General features: G+C 42.7%; 2 protein-coding genes and 1 non-coding gene across 4 annotated transcripts; 1 reads left to right on the top strand and 2 right to left on the bottom strand.

Annotated features, from left to right (window-relative positions):
* The first annotated feature begins 6,094 nt into the window (after positions 1-6,094).
* gla (galactosidase, alpha) lies at positions 6,095-14,518 on the top strand. Of its 2 annotated transcripts, none has more exons than XM_029725836.1 (7): positions 6,095-6,358; positions 7,063-7,237; positions 7,821-7,995; positions 8,149-8,240; positions 8,438-8,578; positions 8,892-9,089; positions 13,757-14,109. In XM_029725836.1, the coding sequence occupies exons 1-7, from the start codon at positions 6,180-6,182 to the stop codon at positions 14,018-14,020; spliced, it is 1,224 nt and encodes a 407-aa protein (XP_029581696.1). In that variant the 5' UTR covers positions 6,095-6,179; the 3' UTR covers positions 14,021-14,109. The 2 variants fall into 2 exon arrangements, with proteins under 2 accessions (XP_029581696.1, XP_029581685.1); XM_029725825.1 differs by having other exon boundaries at positions 6,096-6,358; positions 8,417-8,578; positions 13,757-14,518.
* Positions 14,519-15,860: 1,342 nt separating this feature from the next.
* LOC115169849 (60S ribosomal protein L36a) lies at positions 15,861-20,805 on the bottom strand. Its single transcript, XM_029725881.1, has 5 exons — positions 20,708-20,805; positions 19,346-19,451; positions 19,177-19,244; positions 16,839-16,961; positions 15,861-15,944 (listed from the first exon to the last, which is right to left on the bottom strand). Exons 1-5 carry the CDS (start codon positions 20,774-20,776, stop codon positions 15,924-15,926), a joined length of 387 nt encoding a protein of 128 aa, XP_029581741.1. The 5' UTR covers positions 20,777-20,805; the 3' UTR covers positions 15,861-15,923.
* LOC115189595 (small nucleolar RNA SNORA9) lies at positions 17,303-17,439 on the bottom strand. Its single transcript, XR_003876962.1, has one exon. It is a non-coding gene; the product is annotated as a small nucleolar RNA SNORA9 (small nucleolar RNA).
* Positions 20,806-20,886: the final 81 nt, after the last annotated feature.

The following is a 20,886-nucleotide window of genomic DNA, read 5'->3' as shown; positions in this document are numbered from 1 at the left end:
CAGTGCAGCGAACGGTAATCATAGTCAGAGCGAAGGTCAGGCTTTGTGTACTCTCAGACTCTTTAAAGGACTACAAGCTGAATCATGTATCGATTACACTATAAAAATAGATTTTTATTTTTCAAATATACTGAAAGGCCCTTCACCAAGGCCTTGTAAGTCGTCATTGAGGTATAGTAGCTCTGCTAGATCATTATTAATAATATTATAGATTGTAATCATGAGGAAGCCATTATTGAAAACCATTTCCATAACAGCGACCAATGTAAAATTATAATTAGGTGCATACGTTTCACGGTATTACTCTCCCCACTGTTTGATTCACTATCTGGGCTTGGGCTTAAGTTTTGCAAATAGATGTTTCAACAGAGCTTTCAGTAGTAGAACTATTGAAATGCCAATGTGTGTGTGTGTGTGTGTGTGTGTTCCAACCTACAAGGACCAGAGTGTCTGGGCCTAGAAAGTGTCCATCAATTCATCATACTGGGTAACATTTATCAAGTGGGACTAATAACAATCTGTTCTCTCCAGAAATGTACAAGAAAATAAGAGTGAAGAAATCGTTTTTAAAGTATTTTGGTGGCTGTTTACCAATATACAGATAAACTCAGCAACAAAAAAAAGAAACGTCCTCTCACTGTCAACTGCGTTTATTTTCAGCAAACTTAACATGGGTAAATATTTGTATGAACATAACAAGATTCAACAACTGAGACATAAACTGAACAAGTTCCACAGACATGTGACTAACAAAAATGGAATCAAAAATCAAAAGTAACAGTCAGTATCTGGTCTCCTCCTCATGGACTGCACCAGATTTTCCAGTTCTTGCTGTGAGATGTTACCCCACTCTTCCACCAAGGTACCTGCAAGTTCCCGGACATCTCTGGGGGGAATGGCCCTAGCCCTCACCCTCCGATCCAATAGGTCCCAGACGAGCTCAATGGGATTGAGATCCGGGCTCTTCGCTGCCATGGCAGAACACTGACATTCCTGTCTTGCAGGAAATCACGCACACAACAAGCAGTATGGCTGGTGGCATTGTGGGTACCACATGAGAGAGGAGGATGTCTTCCCTGTAACGCACAGCATTGAGATTGCCTGCAATGACAACAAGCTCAGTCCGATGATGCTGTGACACACCGCCCCAGACCATGATGCACCCTCCACCTCCAAATCGATCCCGCTCCAGAGTACAGGCCTCGGTGTCACACTCATTCCTTCGACGATAAACGTGAATCCGAACATCACCCCTGGTGAGACAAAACCGCGACTTGTCAGTGAAGAGCACTTTTTGCCAGTCCTGTCTGTCCAGCGACGGTAGGTTTGTGCCCATAGGCTACGTTGTTGCCGGTAACGTCTGGTGAAGACCTGCCTTACAACAGGCCTACAAGCCCTCAGTCCAGCCTCTCTCAGCCTATTGCGGACAGTCTGAGCACTGATGGAGGGATTGTGCATTCCTGGTGTAACTCTGGCAGTTGTTGTTGCCATCCTGTACCTGTCCCGCAGGTGTGATGTTCGGATGTACCGATCCTGTGCAGGTGTTGTTACACGTGGTCTGCCACTGCGAGGGCGAACAGCTGTCCGTCCTGTCTCCCTGTAGCGCTGTCTTAGGCGTCTCACAGTACGGACATTGTAATTTATTGCCCTGGCCACATCTGCAGTCCTCATGCCTCCTTGCAGCATGCCTAAAGCACGTTCATGCAGATGAGCAGGGACCCTGGGCATCTTTCTTTTAGTGTTTTTCAGAGTCAGTAGAAAGGCCTCTTTAGTGTCCTTAGTTTTCATAACTGTGACCTTAATTGCCTACCGTCTGTAAGCTGATAGTGACTTAACGACCGTTCCACAGGTGCATGTTCATTCATTGTTTATGGTTCATTGAACAAGCATGGGAAACAGTGTTTAAACCCTTTACAATGAAGATCTGTGAAGTTATTTGGATTTTACGAATTATCTTTGAAAGACAGGGTCCTGAAAAAGGGTTGAGTTGATATGTGAAAGGGATGAATGGTATACTACACTTTTTAAAAAATGAACTAAATTGACACACTGAAGCCCTTAAAGTGCTTATAAAGATGCAATCTGACTACATTTGCCATACTTCATGAGGTAAAAGGTTGACAGGTCATTGATATACACTACATGACCAAAAGTAGGTGTACACCTGCTTGTCAAACATCTTATTCCAAAATCATGGCTATTAATATGGAGTTGGTCTCTACTTTGCTGCTATAACAGCCTCCACTCTTCTGGGAAGGCTTTCCACTAGATGTTGGAACACTGCTGCGGGGACTTGCTTCCATTCAGCCATAAGAACATTAGTGAGGTCGGGCACTGATGTTGGGGGATTAGGCCTGGCTCGCAGTTGGCATTCCAATTCATCCCAAAGGTGTTAGATGGGGTTGAGGTCAGGGCTCTGTGCAAGCCAGTCAAGTCCTTCCACATCGATCTGGATAAACCATTTCTGTATGGACCCATCTTTGTGCATGGGGGAATTGTCATGCTAAAATAGGAAAGGGCCTTCCCCAAACTGTAGTCACAAACTTGGAAGCACAGAATCATCTAAAATGTCATTGTATGCTTTAGCGTAAATATTTCCCTTCACTGGAACTAAGGGGCCTAGCCCGAACCATGAAAAACAGCCCCAGACCATCATTCCTCCTCCACCAAACTTTACAGTTGGCACTATGCATTGAACCAGGTAGCATTCTCCTGGCATCCACCAATCCCAGATTTGTCCGTCAGACTGTCAGATGGTGAAGCATGATTCATCACTCCAGAGAACGCGTTTCCACAGCTCCAGAGTCCAATGGCGGTGAGCTTACACCACTCCAGCCGACGCTTGGCTTTGCGCGTGATGATCTTGGCCTTGTGTGCGGCTGCTCGGCCATGGAAACCCATTTCATGAAGCTCCCGACAAACAGTTCTTGGCAAGATGTTGCTTCCAGAAGCAATTTGGAACTCGGTAGTGAGTTTTGCAACCGAGGACAGACGTTTTTTGTGAAATGTGACGAACTGACTTGTTGGAAAGATGGCATCCTATGACGGTGCCACGTTGAAAGTCACTGAACTGTTCAGTAAGGCCATTCTACTGCCAATGTTTGTCTATGGAGATTGCATGCTGTGTGCTCGATTTTATACACCTGTCAGCAACGTTTGTGGATAAAATAGTAAAATCCACTAATTTGAAGGGGTGTCCACATGCTTTTGTATGTGCAGTGTATGTTTAGTCTTTGGGACAGGGGGCTTATCAGGTGGGCAGAGTACACTCACTGGACAGTTTATTAGGTACACCAGGCTGTTCACGAAAATGGATAGCTCCTACAGACAGTCAGTCACGTGGCCGTGGCTTGCTATATCATGTTACTGTTTGATTAAACATTAGAATAGGCAAAAGGAGTGACCTAAGCGACTTTAAGCGTGTATTGATCGTCAGTGCCAGGCGCGCTGCATCCAGTATCTCAGAAGCAGCTGCCCTCCTGGGCTTTTCACGCACATCTGTGTCTAGGGTTTACAGAGAATGGTGAGACAAACAAAAAAACAACCAGTCAGCGGCAGTCCTGCGGGCTAAAATAGCTTGTTGATCAGAGAGGTCGAAGGAGAACGGCAAGAATCATGCAAGCTAACAGGCAGGCCACAAACAGACAAATAGCGGTGCAGTACAACAGTGGGGTGCAACGCACAACTCGTCGATCCTTGTTACGGATGGGATATTGCAGCAGACTACCACATCAGGTTCCCCTCTTATCAGCTAAAAACAAGAAGCAGCAGCTCTAGTGGGCCGCCCGATCACCAACGCTGGACAATTGAGGAGTGGAAACACATCGCCTGGAAACACATGACCGCGAGTTAAGTTTGAGAAAAATGTGAGAATCTATCACTGCTTTGGCTGGGAGCGAGATCCTTTTTATAGTGAGGAAACCAAGTAAGTTTGTAACCAAGTAAGTCGATGGTCAATCGCTCAGGTGGGACGAGTCATTTATAGCCTCCACTTCTTTGCCCAGGCTCTGATATGAAATACAGATTGTTTGTATCAGGCCTGTCCCTCTTGGTGAGGCCTCTGATGTTCAGGGCTGAAATACACACCCTTAACATTTGCACAAAGGTCAGGTTTTGTGTTCATTTTATGATGCTCGCTTTCTAGACCCATGACAGCACAGCGACAGGGATTATTATGATAGTCTGGGGTTATGTCATCTCAATAATTCTACCTTGCTTGTTTACAGTGTAGGCTGGATGTTCACTAGCCCAATAATGGACTAAAGAAACGTAGCATCACTCCTTATAGTCCAAGGACCTTACATGTTCTGTTTAAAGGCAAATTGGCTCTGGAAGCCAGAACAGTCAAATTCTCCATCTAAATGTGAATTGATTCTCAATTGCAGTACGGTTCTAGAAATGTAAGTTCATACCACATAAAAATAAATTCACAAATGCAAAATACACACTTACTGTAGACTGTTTTAACCAGTTTTAACACAGTTAAAAGTATTGTGCCGAAAATCTCCCCCCTGCCAGAATTGTCCCCCCACCCCCTGATCTTAGTAGCAGAGAGCATTTATGTCTGCAGTTTTCGTTTGGCTATTTGTTTCAGTGTATTAGTCTATAAATAAATCTCTTTGCCAAAATGTGTCATCTCTCCCATGTCTTATTCGACTAGTAGTTGTTCTGAAATGTTTATTGCTTGCCTACATTTGACTCCCTCCTCTATGTTTAATATAACACACATAAATTCATTATTCATTTCGGTTGCCTATCCTGACGTGAAGTTTGTTCTATAGAAAGTATTTGACTCTAGTGACAAAATTAAAGAAATTAGAAGGGGGGGAAGGATTTCGGCAAGGCCATTTTCTTGCCACGAATTCTGTCAGGAGGAGATTTTCGGCACAACACTAGCTCCAGGTATAAGTGACATAAGTGGTCGCTTAGGGCCCCAAGCCTCCTTTTTATGGGGGGTGGGGGGGCGACTCAGTCGGGGTCTCAACTGACTGTTGACAGTTAACATAGTAGAATACACAAGTTGGAAGTTGAAAATTTGGTTGTGCATCAACGATTTTTGTATTTTTATGTCAGTCACTGACAGTCACTCAATTAGCCATGTCAGCTAACAATTTTCAGATTGGTAAATTTGTCTAGCCAGCTATCTAAACTTGTAGTTACCATGGCAGAACAACTACCAGGCACGCAGGGCATATGTAGAAATGCAGGAAATTAGCTTTAAAATGGAAAAAACTTAACTCCACCCCTGGGCAAAATAAGTAGAATTGCATGAAATTTGTTATAAAACTGCAACATTTTCTCCTCGCCCCATGGAAAATGTGTAGAGTTGTAGGAAATTAATTGCAGGAAAATTAACCTCTGTTCTCTTGGCTCTCCCACCACTACAGGAGGGCAGCTCCCGCTCAGTCCAGTCCAAGCTCTTCTCTGTCCTGGCACCCCAATGATGGAACCAGCTTCCCCCTGAAGCTAGAACAGTAGAGTCCAGGCCTATCTTCTGAAACCCCACCTCTTCAAAGAGTATCTTAAATAATCCCACAGCAGTCCCCCAATAATAAAATAAATACATATTGAACTAACACTGTTCAATATACAGTATATGCCTTTTGTGAATTAACACTCGCACTTGACTTTTTTCCCCCTTACTAGCTCAGACTTTGCTGATAGCTACTTTATTGAGGAAAACTGTACTCACTATAACTGTGTTATGTGGCTGTTTCACCTAGCGATTTAAGATGAATGCACTAATTGTAAGTCGCTCTGGATAAGAGCTTCTGCTAAATGACTAAAATGTGAAAAGTGCATTTTTCTCTTTGCCATCAAGAGGGGTGCCACTAAAATGTGTTGCCCGCTAAGGGCCCCAAAAAAGCCGGACCTGAAGCCCATTCTTTTTCAAACCTAGCAAAAGGGATTATGAAGTTATGGCCAGGTGCACATCACAAGTTACAGCAAAAATGTTGAATTACAATCCATGTCATCAAGCAAACACTTGACACAGGTGCGCTTCCTTGTTTATATCCAGACACGGGTGCAACGTGATTGGCTAGTTTCCAGCGCACCATGATATTACTGGTCCATGTTGCAGTCAATCTTCCAGTAAGGCGGGCCCAGTTTGTGTCACTATCAGGAAATAGACGTGCTTTCAATTCACACATTGTTGATGAAGATTATTCGTTAGTCAAATGAAACCAGTAACTAAAATGGCTGCTGTAGTTCTGGTGCTATTTACAATCGGTGCTTTTATCAGTCCAGTTCGATCTCTGGACAATGGTCTCGCGCTCAAGCCTACAATGGGTTGGCTGCATTGGGAGAGATTCATGTGCAATGTCGACTGTGACACGGACCCCAATAATTGCATCAGGTATGACATCTGGCTTCACCCCCAACTCTACACGTACATTTAAATGTTCCAGACTCAATCAAACTTTGAAGGCAAGGGAAACAACTGACCGGATGGGTATAATTTTGTGGCACGTTCCAACAGGAATCTGTTCCAAACACTTCGTAAAGTAACGTTCGAAGGATGCCAACAAACAAATGCATACAACGTAGCATGATCAATCCACCTAGCTAACTAGCTGCCGAATAGGCATCAACTCACCACGTAGCTTTTTCTTAATGTTTGTCCATAGGCTACCAGAGTGAGGACAGACATTTTTCGGAATAAACGTTGGGAGTGAAAAATGTTATTAAATAGCCCTCGCCCTACCCGGTATCTTATTCTGCCGCTATACAACTCTGTATGCGTTGTTTGTTGGCAGCCTTGTTATTTACGACGTTTTTGCAACAGATTCCTGTTGGAACGTTCCACAAATTATACCCACCAAATTGACACCACTAAACTAGCTTAGACCATTTTGATGACGGCTCAGTTCAAACTCAAAGCAGGAAGTAGAGTAACTGTAGGCGGTAACATTAATGTTAGTGGGGTGGTTCTACATTCATCAGGTATAAATGGCCTCACACGTTCACTGTTACTTCATTGACACATTGAAGCATAGTTAATATAACAATATGAACTGGCTAATAGTTTCCTCTGTCTGTCCCTGATCTCTGTGCTGCTAGTGAGAATCTCTACATGCAGATGGCAGATGTGATGGTGACGGAAGGCTGGAAGGAGGCTGGCTACGAGTATGTCTGCATCGATGACTGTTGGCCCAGCCACCAACGTGATGCCAAGGGACGCCTTCAGGCAGACCCGAAGCGGTTCCCCAGAGGCATCAAGAAACTGGCCGACTATGTGAGTGTATAGGCTACAGAGAGGTCGTGCTCATTAGGGCACACATTTAGAAAAACGTTTTGCAATGGAAAATGAAAACAATTTATTTTTGGCCCATTTTATTTGGTTTTGTGTCTACTGAACATGAACCAGTTGTTGAGGGACAACTTATATTATCCACATACAGTTGGTGATGCACTGCTTATGTCAGCTCCAACTCCAATGTTTTCTAGTTCCCAGTGCTTGTCTATCACACACTCTGTCACTTTAACACAACAAACAGAAACATGTCCTTCCTCGAGTGGTAACCTTACAGTCCCATTGGGTAGGTTATGTGGTTTACTAATTAGATCATCCACCTTGCTAAGAGTGACACATAACTATGAGCAAACAGAAAGGGAATATTGCTGTTACCATGGCGCTAAACTACCAAAGGTTTCAAAACCCTCTGAAGAGCCATGAAAATGTGGTTTAGTAATACATCATCACCATCTACTGGTTTCAACTGTAAGGGTCCACTTTGTTCATGGATTTTGGCCTACAGGACAAACCTTTTCTAAAAGCCTATCTATTGTAAGATTGTTATTTGTGGTTGGTTATACAGGTTCATTCCAAGGGTCTCAAGTTGGGGATCTATGCTGATTTGGGAACCTTTACATGTGGAGGCTTTCCAGGGAGCCTGGGAAACTACGACATCGACGCTCAGACCTTTGCTGATTGGGGTGTGGATCTGCTCAAATTTGATGGGTGCTACATGAAGTGGACTTTACTGGGAGAAGGTGATTTATATATTAAATGTCATGCTACAAAACTACTAATTCAACAGCTCATAAATCTTTCAGATGAAATTACGTTTCATGAATTGAATAGAGAATGATTGATTGGTAACACCCGAACCCCTATAATTACGGCTGTGTGTGACTTTTTCCCAGGTTACACAAACATGTCAATAGCACTGAACCAAACTGGGAGAAGTATCCTGTACTCCTGTGAGTGGCCACTGTATGAGTGGCCGTACCATCAGGTAAGAAAGAGCGAGGTGGTAAATGCCTTTATTCCTAGCATTCCTTCAGTTCGTTGGCTAATGAAAATGCTAAATATACCTGAAACTGAATTGATTTCATCTTAGTCAGGAGGATTCATTCATGATTAATTTTGCATTGATTCATGTGTCCCACCATGTCAATGATGTACTCACAGCCAGACTATGCTGCCATACGGAAGGCCTGTAACCACTGGCGCAACTTTGCGGATGTGTATGACTCCTGGGACAGTGTGAAGACCATCTTGGACTGGACTGCCGACCATCAGGACGTCATTGTCCCAGCGGCTGGGCCTGGGGGCTGGAATGACCCTGACATGGTACTGTGGCTGTTCCACTTTTCACTATGGATAAGGAGTTGGGGCCAATTCATCCCATTGTTTTCTATGGGGAATGTTTAAGTGAACTTCCTGAATTGACCAATCCAATCCTGCTACTCAGTTGATGGCATTCAGTAAAACTTGTCTGAGTAATGATTAATCATGAACTCTTCATCTTACTCACACCAGCTGTTCCTGCCATAACCCATGTACTTTTTCTGAATAGAATGTCTGATTGAATAGAATGTCTGATTGAATAGTATGTCTGATTGAATAGTATGTCTGATTGACATTGACGGTGTTCCTTCCTCAGCTGGTGATTGGAAACTTTGGCCTGAGTCACACCCAACAGGAGTCTCAGATGGCATTGTGGGCCATCATGGCCGCCCCTCTGCTGATGTCCAATGACCTGAGAGACATCTGCCCCCGGTCCAAGCAGCTGCTGCAGAACACAAGGATCATCGCCATCAGTCAGGACCCACTGGGCAGGCAGGGCTATCGCACCGCCAAGGTAGTACACCTCTGCTCTGTCACTCACTGGGGATATTTCATGGTAATGCACAATGGAGAATAGTATTACCACCACACATAAAACAAACGGGGCATATGCAACTTCTGTTGTGCAGTACCAAATCCTACTTTAAATGTGACTACTCTGTGCTAATACAGTTCAATACAACACTGAACCAAAATATAAATGCAACAGGTAAAGTGTTGGTTCCATGTTTCATGGGCTGAAATAAAAGATCCCAGAAATTGTCCATAAGCACAAAAAGCTTATTTGTCTAAAATGTTGTGCCCAAATATGTTTACATCCCTGTTAATGAGCATTTCTCCTTTGCCAAGATCCTTCCACCTGACAAGTGTGGTAAATCAGTAAGCTGATTAAACAACTATCATTACACAGGTGCACCTTGTGCAGGGGACAATAAAAGGCCACTCTAAAATGTGCAGTTGTGTCACACAACACAATGCCACCGATATCTAAAGTTTTGAGGGAGGCTGCATTTGGCTGACGACAGGAATGTCCACCAGAGCTGTTGCCAGAGAATTGCATGTTGATTTCCCTACCATAAGCCTCCTCCAACATAGTTTTAGAGAATTTGGCAGTACATCCAACCGGCCTCACAACCGCATACCATGTGTAACCACACCAGCCCAGGACCTCCACATCCGGCTTCTTCACCTGGGAGATTGTCTGAGATCAGCCACCCGGACAGCTGATGCAACTGGGTTTTCACAAACAAAGAATCTCTGCACAAACTGTCAAACAGTCTCAGGGTAGCTCATCTGTGTGCTCGTCGTCCTCACCAAGGTCTTGACCTGACTGCAGTTCGGCCTCTTAAGCGACTATGTGGACAAATGCTCACCTTCGATGGCCACTGGCACGCTGGAGTAGTGTGCTCTTCATGGATTAATCTCTGTTTCAACTTTACTGAGCAGATGGCAGACAGCGTGTATGGTGTTGTGTGGGAGAGCAGTTTGCTGATGTAAACGTTGTGAACAGAGTGCCCCATGGTGGCGGTGGGGTTATAGTATGGGCAGGCATAAGCTACCGACAATGAACACAATTGCATTTTATCGATGGCAATTTTAATGCATAGAGAAACCGTGATGAGAACCATTGTCGTGTCATTCATCCGCTGCCATCACCTCATGTTTCAGCATAATGTACAGCCCCATGTTGCAAGGCTTTGTACACAATTCCTAGAAGCTGAAAATGGCCTGTGTACGACAGCGTGTTCCAGTTTCCAACATTATCCAGCAACTTCACACATCCATTGAAGAGCAGTGGGACAACATTCCACAGGCCACAATCAACAGCCTGATCAACTCTATGTGAAGGAGATGTCGCGCTGCATGAGGCAAATGGTGGTCACACCAGATACTGACTGGTTTATATATATTTTTTTAAGGGTATTTGTGACCAACCGATGCGTATTTGTATTCCCAGTTGTGAAATCCATAGATTGGGGCCCAATTTATTTCAATGGACTGGTTTCCTTTATATGAATTGTAACACAGTAAAAGCTTTGAAATTGTTGCATGTTGTTTTTTATATTTTTGTTCAGTGTAATAATGGTCAAATACCCTTATGCAGCTACACTATTACAGGGCCTAATCAAACTCAAAAAGCCTGAAACTCCAAAGAAATTACATCTAACATCATGCATTCACTATAAATTGCCAACTCTGAAACCATATGGCGTTCATCTGTAGCCACATAAAATATTTACTTTCCCCCAATGATCAACACCACCGATGCCAGTGAAACCTAAACACCTATAGACGGGTTGGTTGTTTAGCAACACAACGATCACGTGGCGAACTATGGGGCAATACAGAGGGGGTTGGCTTTGACTGTTGACATGTAAACTATATTTAGTCTGTTCATTGAAAACATAAATACATTTGCACAATTAGTACTTGTGTCTCAAATACATCGTTAGTTGTTTAGCTAGCGAGTTTTTGCTATATTAGCATAGATATGACATCGATTCGCTGCATGGTCAGCCAACCAACCCATCCTGAGACCCTTCTGAGTGATCTTTGTATATACCCCACCTACTGGCCATATGCAAGACTGATCATTTGTAAGCAGGTAAAGTGAAATGTACAAGTTACATGTCGTGGCTCTGTAGCTTATGTTGCATGTCGTGGCTCTGTAGCTTATGTTGCATGTCGTGGCTCTGTAGCTTATGTTGCATGTCGTGGCTCTGTAGCTTATGCTGCATGTCGTGGCTCTGTAGCTTATGCTGCATGTCGTGGCTCTGTAGCTTATGCTGCATGTCGTGGCTCTGTAGCTTATGTTATATGTCGTGGCTCTGTAGCTTATGTTGCATGTCGTGGCTCTGTAGCTTATGTTGCATGTCGTGGCTCTGTAGCTTATGCTGCATGTCGTGGCTCTGTAGCTTATGCTGCATGTCGTGGCTCTGTAGCTTATGCTGCATGTCGTGGCTCTGTAGCTTATGCTGCATGTCGTGGCTCTGTAGCTTATGCTGCATGTCGTGGCTCTGTAGCTTATGCTGCATGTCGTGGCTCTGTAGCTTATGCTGCATGTCGTGGCTCTGTAGCTTATGCTGCATGTCGTGGCTCTGTAGCTTATGCTGCATGTCGTGGCTCTGTAGCTTATGCTGCATGTCGTGGCTCTGTAGCTTATGCTGCATGTCGTGGCTCTGTAGCTTATGCTGCATGTCGTGGCTCTGTAGCTTATGCTGCATGTCGTGGCTCTGTAGCTTATGCTGCATGTCGTGGCTCTGTAGCTTATGCTGCATGTCGTGGCTCTGTAGCTTATGCTGCATGTCGTGGCTCTGTAGCTTATGTTGCATGTCGTGGCTCTGTAGCTTATGTTGCGGTAGTTACAGTTGAAGTGGGAAGTTTACATACACTTAGGTTGGAGTCATTAACTCTTTTTTTTTTTTTTTCAACCACTCCACAAATTTCTTGTTGACAAACTATAGTTTTGGCAAGTCATTTAGGACACCTACTTTGTGCATGACACAAATAATTTTTCCAACAATTGTTTACAGACACAGTGATTTATAAGTGAAATAATCTATCACAATTCCAGTGGGTCAGAAGTTTACATACACTAAGTTGACTGTGCCTTTAAACAGCTTGGAAAATTCCAGAAAATTATGTCATGGCTTTAGAAGACTCTGATAGGCTATTGACATCATTTGAGTCAATTGGAGGTGTACCTGTGGATGTATTTCAAGGCCTACCTTCAAACTCAGTGACTCTTTGCTTGACATCATGGGAAAAATCAAAAGAAATCAGCCAAGACCTCCACAAGTCTGGTTCATCCTTGGGAGCAATTTCCAAACGGCCGAAGGTACCACGTTCATCTGTACAAACAATAGTACGCAAGTATAAACACCATGGGACCACGCATCCGTCATACCGCTCAGAAAGGAGACACGTTCTGTCTCCTAGAGATGAATGTACTTTGGTGCAAAAACTGCAAATCGAACCCAGAACTACAGCAAAGGACCTTGTGAAGATGCTGGACGAAACGGGTACAAAAGTATCTATATCCACAGTAAAACGAGTCCTATATCGACATAACCTGAAAGGCCACTCAGCAAGGAAGAAGCCACTGCTCCACAACCGCCATTAAAAAAAAGCCAGTTTGCAACTGCACATGGGGACAAAGATTGTACTTTTTTGAGAAATGTCCTCTGGTCTGATGAAACAAAAATAGAACTGTTTGGCCGAAATGACCATCGTTATGTTTGGAGGAAAAAAGGGGAGTCTTGCAAGCCAAAGAACATCATCCCAACCGTAAAGCACGAGGGTGGCACCATCATGTTGTGGGGATGCTTTGCTGCAGGAGGGACTGGTGCACTTCACAAAATAGATGGCATCATGAGGAGGAAAAATTGTGGATATATTGAAGCAACATCTCAAGAAATCAGTCAGGAAGTTAAAGCTTAGTCTCAAATGGCTCTTCCAAATGTACAATGACCCCAAGCATCGTTCCAAAGTTGTGGCAAAATAGCTTAAGGACAACGAAGTCAAGGTATTGGAGTGGCCATCACAAAGCCCTGACCTCAATCCTATAGAAAATGTGTGGGCAGAACTGAAAAAGCTTGTGCGAGCAAGGAGGCCTACAAACCTGACTTAGTTACACCAGCTCTGTCAGGAGGAATGGGCCAAAATTCACCCAACTTATTGTGGAAGGCGACCCGACACGTTTGACCCACGTTAAACAATTTAAAGCCAATGCTACCGAATACTAATTGAGTGTATGTAAACTTCTGACCCACTGGGAATGTGATGAAAGAAATAAAAGCTGAAAACATTCTCTCTACTATTATTCTGACATTTCATTCTTAAAATAAAGTGGTGATCCTGACTTATGACAGGGAATTTTTACTAGGATTAAATGTCAGGAATTGTGGAAAAACAGTTTAAATGTACTCCGCATTGCGTCGTGCATAAGAACAGCCCTTAGCCATGGTATATTGGCCATATATCACAAACCCCAAGGTGCCTTATTGCTATTATAGACTGGTTACCAATGTAATTAGAGCAGTAAAAATAAATGTTTTGTCATACCCGTGGTATACGGTCTGATATACCACGGCTTTCAGCCAATCAGCATTCAGGGTTCGAGCCACCCAGTTTATAATCTGAAATCAGGCTGTTGAAACTAACCTGACTGTTGTTTGACAGGTGGACAGTTTCGAGGTGTGGGAAAGACACCTGTCTGGTGGCCGGTTGGCTCTGGCAGTGATGAACAAGCAGGAGATCGGTGGTCCCCGAGGCTTCCCCCTCACCCTGGCCACGCTGCCTAGCTGGAAGATCTGCCACCCCCAGTGTAATGTCACCCAGGTCCTGCCCAGCTACAAGGAGCTGGGGGTCCAGACCCTCCTCAGTGAACTTGTGGTGGTGGTCAACCCTTCTGGTACAGCACTGCTGACTGTCACCCCCATTTAAGTGTGACTTCAACACCCAATGGCAATTATGGAAGGACATGCCCAACGTGAACAGTTCTTTAGTATGGTGTAGCTAGCAGACAAGCATATGGGCCCTGGCCCTCACCCAGCACTGATTGAAATGCACAGGATTTATGAGCACTTTAATTCACAGCAAGTTACATTGCTTATTCTAGATAGTGTGCTTATTTGCCAAAGAGCCATCTATATGCTCACCTTTTGAATAGGTTATTTAGTTGGTGTGCTTCCCTTTTATTGGAGGGATTTTATCTTTATTTTAAGTGTGGAATGTTAGTAATTGTCCATGTTTTGTATGCCAATTGTTCTGGTCACAAAAAAGAGATTTGCTGGATGGCAGACACCTGAATGTTCAGATATCAAAAATCAGTAGTACTGTAACCATTTTTCCTGATTTGAAATAACTGTTACTTTGGTACAATCATGTCTGGAAATGTTCACATTTAATTAAAGAAGCAATCTGGAATTCAAACAAACCAAAGCCATCAACCTCCCACTTTTTTGATAAACTTCGGGATGGGTCTGGAAAAACATTACCACTTAAATTTACGGTAACACTTCACAACCAGCGTTATCACATGGTCATAATAGCTGACATAACTTGTCAAAATGGGATCATAACATTGTCATGACCCCATATTTACAGCTGTTGTGATGTTCTTTTTATGGCTGGTTATGACACTTGCATAAGTGTCAAAACCCACATTTATTCAAATGTTTTTTCCCTGCCAAGAAGTCCTTCATAATTCTTTAGTCATGTTTTTTTTCTTCATATTGTAAATAACTTGTAGAACACTGACCCTCCTGTGTAACTTTCTGATTTAGAAAATAATGCTTTTTGAAAGTGTATGACCATAATATATGCCCTTATGTCAAGAGGGCGTCTTGTCCTGCATTCATCCCAGTCATCAGCAAGTGTTGGCTGTCGGTGCATGTCTGACATCAATTTAATGTGGTCGATTTTAGAAAAGTATAGTAAACATACTGTTGACAAGTAGGCTATATGGTGTAATCGAATGTTTTGCCTTGTGTGGTAGGTGTCATAACCAGCCATAAAATAACTTCTGTAGGTGTCATAACCAGCCATAAAATAATGCAATGTCTCACAACAGGTCTAAATGTGTCAAACTTATGACCCTGGGTGTCAAGTGTTCCCAAATTTACACAGGCAAGGACTGACCATATCAAAATTATTGTTTTAAAGCTTTTCAATGCTGTCTTTGTGCTACCCTAGTTAGCATTGGCTGGTGAAACTCCAAACTACACAGGCAAAAATTGTATCCAGGTGTTCATCTGACTGGTTAAGTAGAAGGGCTTTAATCCCAAAATCTCACTATCCCTTTAACCTTATTTTGGGTTCTTATCACTTCAATATACGTACACACACTAGATATGGGACCCCACCATTGTAAGAATATTTTGGAAGCTATAGAAATGCATTTATAGAATTTTAAATGTGAGCTAAACAAAAATGTATAAACATTCCTTAAAGTATAATTTGATATTAATGTAAGCATACAACAAATATACTTAAATACATGTATTAGTCCATTCATTCCTATGGAGGACTGCCAATATGGCCAATCGGTGTCTTCAAAGCCTCTCAATGGCCAATACATAGCGTCAGCATTCTAGGGTTTATATACATCATTCGGTTCTGATGGGGTGAGACTTGTACTAAGCCCATGAGGATATGATTCAGGGATGGTTATTCGCCAGTGTGTTTATACTGATGTACTGCAACATGCGTCAACCACTCTTGGAAAGGCCAATTACATCTTCATATCCACCAAGCTACAGTTAAGGAGAGATGAGACATCTGGTACAATTTCAATACATTTATTGGAAAATAAATGACAAGTCCATCCAATAGATTGACCCACAGCCTAGAACTGGATGACCTGGCCCTGAAAGGAGACAATAAAAACAACGGTTATAAGGCAGCTCAGATATTCAACCAGCACATTGAAACTATTCACCTTTCCACAATGAAAAATACAAAACACCTCTTCTGAATCCAATCACATCTTTCAATTTGACAACTTGATAACATTCATTAGGGCATATCTAAAATCCAAACAATTCAAGAGCCGCACACGTTTGGCCAGTGAGGGCCTTCAGACTGCTATTGTCAATTCCTCTCCAGGCTGCCTAATAACCCCTGAGTTGTGAGGAAGCATGCATTTGTGTAATTGACTAAATGTTCTATAGAGCAACGATTTAAAGTAGAAGAGCTCCGAGGTGTATCAAGGATAGTTAACATTGTCAAACGTCATTTAGATGTCCAGAAACCATACACCCCTCAAATGCAACTCTGGACCGTGAAGCCAGTTCCACTACATTTTTACATTGTTCCCCTTGAACCAAGGATCGATTTAGACCCGAGACACCAGGTGGGTGCAATTAATGATCAGGCAGAGCATAAAAACAGCAGGCTCTTGTAGCGTAAGAGTTGAATACCCCTGGTACAGTACATTCAGAAAGTACTCATACCCCTTGACTTTTTCCACTTTGTTACTTTACAGCCTTATTCTAAAATTGATTAGTTTCCCCCCCTCATCAAGCTACACACAATACACCATAATTACAAATGTAAAAAAAGTAAAAATTCTCATATTAAAGAAACTGAAATATCACATTACCATAAGTATTCAGACCCAGACCCTTACTTTCCAAATGCACTGTACATACACACATTGCTTTTCATGGCTGTGGAACAAATACACAACCCATCCCACATGCAGAATAAACATGGGCCAGGAATATCTGTGTTGCACTACTTGGCTAGAGTTTGTGCTTACCTTTCTCTTCTTGTCACCTCCCAGCTCAAAGTGCTTGCATCTCTTGATGGGCACCATTCTCTTGGCCCTGCAGTTGGGCTCCACACACTCCAGCCTCAACACAATCTTCTTTGTGGTCTTGGCCTGAGGAGAGAATACAATGTTACCACAGTCCAGGATCCATGCACACGTGACACAAGGCAGCGGCATTCTGATGATCTACCCCTCTCCTGAAGTGTGTTCTCGTTCACTACCCTTCATGCATTAAATGGCTAGAGGAAGTTTCCACCCATTCCTTTCAAATCCATGAGGGGGCGTTTGAGTGCAAAATTTGGGGAAAGGGAGGATAATCAGAGCATTGCCTGCGTTTCTCAATTTCAGAGCTCAAAATTCTACCCCCTTTCATTTTCTGGAGTGTAAAAAGACTGTCAATACTGTATTATATGTAGGTGCAGAAGTAAAGGAGAAATAGTGTTCATTAATCAAGTTGTCTGAGGTTTACCTATAACCTTGCCATGGAAGAGACACAGCAGGGCCTCAAACCATCTCAGTTCTCTCTAGCAGACACCTTAGGAAAGGACAAAGCCACAACAGGCCAAGCCTCGCTGACAATGGCCTGCACAAATAGTACACATTTGTAAGGTATATCAGTGGTTCAACTCCTTTCCTTGAGTAATCAACAGTACATGTACAGTTGAAGTCGGAAGTTTACATACACCTTAGCCAAATACATTTAAACTCAGTTTTTCACCATTCCTGACATTTAATCCTAGTAAAAATTCCCTGTCTTAGGTCAGTTAGGATCCCCACTTTATTTTAAAAATGTGAAATGTCAGAGTAATAGTAGAGAGAGTGATTTATTTCAGCTTCCATCACATTCCCAGTGGGTCAGAAGTTTACATACACTCAATTAGTATTTGGTAGCATTGCCTTTAAATTATTTAACTTGGGTCAAACGTTTCAGGTAGCCTTCCACAAGCTTCCCACAATAGGTTCTGCCCACAAATTTTCTATAGGATTGAGGTCAGGGCTTTGTGATGGCTACTCCAATACCTTGACTTTGTTGTCCTTAAGCCATTTTGCCACAACTTTGGAAGTATGCTTGGGGTCATTGTACATTTGGAAGACCCCTTTGCGACCAACCTTTAACTTCCTGATTGATTTCTTGAGATGTTGCTTCAATATATCCACATTTTTCCTCCTCATGATGCCATCTATTATGTGAAGTGCACCAGTCCCTCCTGCAGCAAAGCATCCCCACAACATGATGCTGCCACCCCCGTGCTTCACGGTTGGGATGGTGTTCTTTGGCTTGCAAGCCTCCCCCTTTTTCCTCCAAACATAACGATGGTGATTATGACCAAAGAGTTCTATTTTTGTTTCATCAGACCAGAGGACAATTCTCCAAAAAGTATGATCTTTGTCCCCATGTGCAGTTGCAAACCGTAGTCTGGCTTTTTAATGCCGACTTTGGAGCAGTGGCATCTCCCTTGCTGAGCGGCCTTTCAGGTTATGTCGATATAGGACTCATTTTACTGTGGATATAGATACTTTTTTACCTGTTTCCTCCAACATCTTCACATGGTCCTTTGCTGCTGTTCTGGGATTGATTTTCACTTTTCGCAGGAAAGTACGTTAATCTCTAGGAGACAGAACACGTCTCCTTCCCGAGCGGTATGACGGCTACATGGTCCCATGGTGTTTATACTTGCAAACTATTGTTTGTACAGATGAACGTGGTACCTTCAGGTGTTTGGAAATTGCTCCCAAGGGTGAACCAAACTTGTGGAGGTCTACAAAAGCCCTTTCCTGAGGTCTTGACTGATTTCTTTTGATTTTCCCATGATGTCAAGCAAAGAGGTATTGAGTTTGAAAGTAGGCCTTGAAATAAATCCACAGGTACACCTCCAGTTGACTCAAATTATGTCAATTAGCCTATCAGAGGCTTCTAAAGCCATGACATAATTCTCTGGAATTTTCCAAGCTGTTTAAAGGCACAGTCAGCTTAGTGTATGTAAACTTCTGACCCACTGGAATTGTGATACAGTGAATTATAAGTGAAATAATCTGTCTGTAAACAATTGTTGGAAAAATTACTTGTGTCATGCACAAAGTAGATGTCCTAACCGACTTGGCAAAACTATAGTTTGTTAACAAGAAATTTGTGAAGTGGTTGAAAAACGAGTTTTAATGACTCCAAGCTAAGTGTATGTAAACTTCCGACTTCAACTGTATGTTGCCCCAGACCCCCATGACTACTTAACTGTACTGTTTGGGTTCCTCGGGGATAGAAGTATACCACTGATATAAGGTACCTTTTGGTAACGTATCCAGTACACACAAAGCTTTGCAAGCTTACCTTTTTGCGGAAAATAGGCTTGGTCTGTCCACCGTAACCGGACTGTTTTCTGTCATATCTCCTCTTACCTAAAACACAGATCGTACATCAATTATTTAACCTGTAACACCTAGCAGTCCATACTACGTCATATGTTCATCTGCCAATGCTCATTTTGAGACAAACTCACCCTGAGCGTAGAGGGAATCCTTTCCCTTCTTGTACTGGGTAACTTTGTGAAGCTGGTGTCTCTTGCACTTCTTGCAGTAGGTCCTGCGTGTCTTCGGCACATTCACCTGAATCACAGATTTAGAATGTACACTGACCAAGTGCTGCAGTCTGGTACATTTCAAGTACCTCTTCATTCAAATTTAGTCTCTTGGCTTCACAGCAAATATCCAGCATGGGGGTCAGGTCACTACCATTCAACCTAAGGGGCTACTAGCCGAGGAACACTCAACTCCCTTCGCATATCGAGGCAGAGTGGAGTTAGGATAACTCGTCATGCGATTTCCTTTCAACAACATTGAGTCACCAGCAGTCGATGTGTAAAAATGTAAATTCTGAAAACGCTTACCAGAACCTATATTTGTACTATACAACTGCGGTCCTTCCGCAGGTGCTGAAATCCACTTTTAATTTAAAAAGTATTGAATACAAGCAGCATTTTCCTACATTATTTTATATACAGCACCAGAAAATCCGCTCTAAGTGATTTTAATTTTGGAAATCTGTTCCAAAGTATTCCCACACATAACAGAGACATACAGTATGTGATCGTATACAAATGTAAGCAAGGTTTGAAATTATTCTGTCTTATTATATCCGTTAAAGCTTCTTGCGGTCAATTTGCAGTTTACAAATTATTAGTAATTATGTTGTGGTCCTCTGACCATCCGCTCAAGAAATAAAATCGTCGCGCAGCTGAATTTAGTTGATGATCCCTGATACAAGAGAGCGGAGTTAGCTAAGCGTTTTTCCAGGTAGGTCAAGAGCCTTTTCACCATCTATGTGGCATTTTTGTTCCAAACAACAACATGTACATACGTTTAGTGTTGTTGAGTCAAAAAGTTGTATAATCAACTCTACCAACAATCCATTTGCCAAAGGCTTTGGTGTGAGCAGCTAGCTCTATCGTTGCACAACTGGATCTCCTTGATAGCACGCATCATTGGGCAGCACTACTTGGTAGTTATACTGCATTTGCTATTACAACTTGAAAGGTATTTGGCAAGGATGCATTTATAAAATGTTAACACCAACTTCATTATATTGCGAAGAACACAGTAATAAGGGCAATTTCAATAAGAGACTGTCATTAATTAGCTAGGTAGTTAGCGATACAATCACCGCAGCGTAGCCATTCGCTCGAGTTTTGTATATAGGCAACTTTTGGGGGGAGATATACAGATAAAATCATTAATAATGGGATATACATGTCCCTAACCATTGCATTCACACATTGGGTACTTTGAAATGTAACAAGTGAATGTATAGTTTGAAGATTACAGTTGATATTTTTTTAAAGTCTATCAGTGATGGAGTTCCATACCATGGCGGCGACCCGATCCAGACGAAAAGAGGAAGGATGACGCCGGAAGCACTTTTTCATAAAGAACATTGGATACCAATGGGTCCTAATTTTGAACACTGCCACCTTGTGTTTGATTGTAGAATAGAACCAAGTTGACCACAGTAGTAGTAGAAGTCCTTCAGTACAAAGCTTTAAAA

Source organism: Salmo trutta, chromosome 3 (genome assembly GCF_901001165.1).
Source record: "Salmo trutta chromosome 3, fSalTru1.1, whole genome shotgun sequence".
Classification (NCBI taxonomy): Eukaryota; Metazoa; Chordata; class Actinopteri; order Salmoniformes; family Salmonidae; genus Salmo; species Salmo trutta.
This window is presented reverse-complemented; position numbering and strand designations above follow the sequence as displayed.

Bases quoted from the DNA above. Each gene is read 5' to 3' on its own strand.
- gla (XM_029725825.1), top strand. From the start codon at position 6,180: ATGAAACCAGTAACTAAAATGGCTGCTGTAGTTCTGGTGCTATTTACA. The intron at 6,359-7,062 runs GTATGACATCTG...CTGTGCTGCTAG, and splicing joins GACCCCAATAATTGCATCAG to TGAGAATCTCTACATGCAGA. The intron at 8,241-8,416 runs GTAAGAAAGAGC...ATGTACTCACAG, and splicing joins ATGAGTGGCCGTACCATCAG to CCAGACTATGCTGCCATACG.
- LOC115169849 (XM_029725881.1), bottom strand. From the start codon at position 20,776: ATGTTCTTTATGAAAAAGTGCTTCCGGCGTCATCCTTCCTCTTTTCGT. The intron at 16,962-19,176 runs GTAAGCTTGCAA...TTCTCTCCTCAG, and splicing joins AGCCTATTTTCCGCAAAAAG to GCCAAGACCACAAAGAAGAT. The intron at 15,945-16,838 runs GTAAGCACAAAC...GTCTCCTTTCAG, and splicing joins GAGGTGACAAGAAGAGAAAG to GGCCAGGTCATCCAGTTCTA.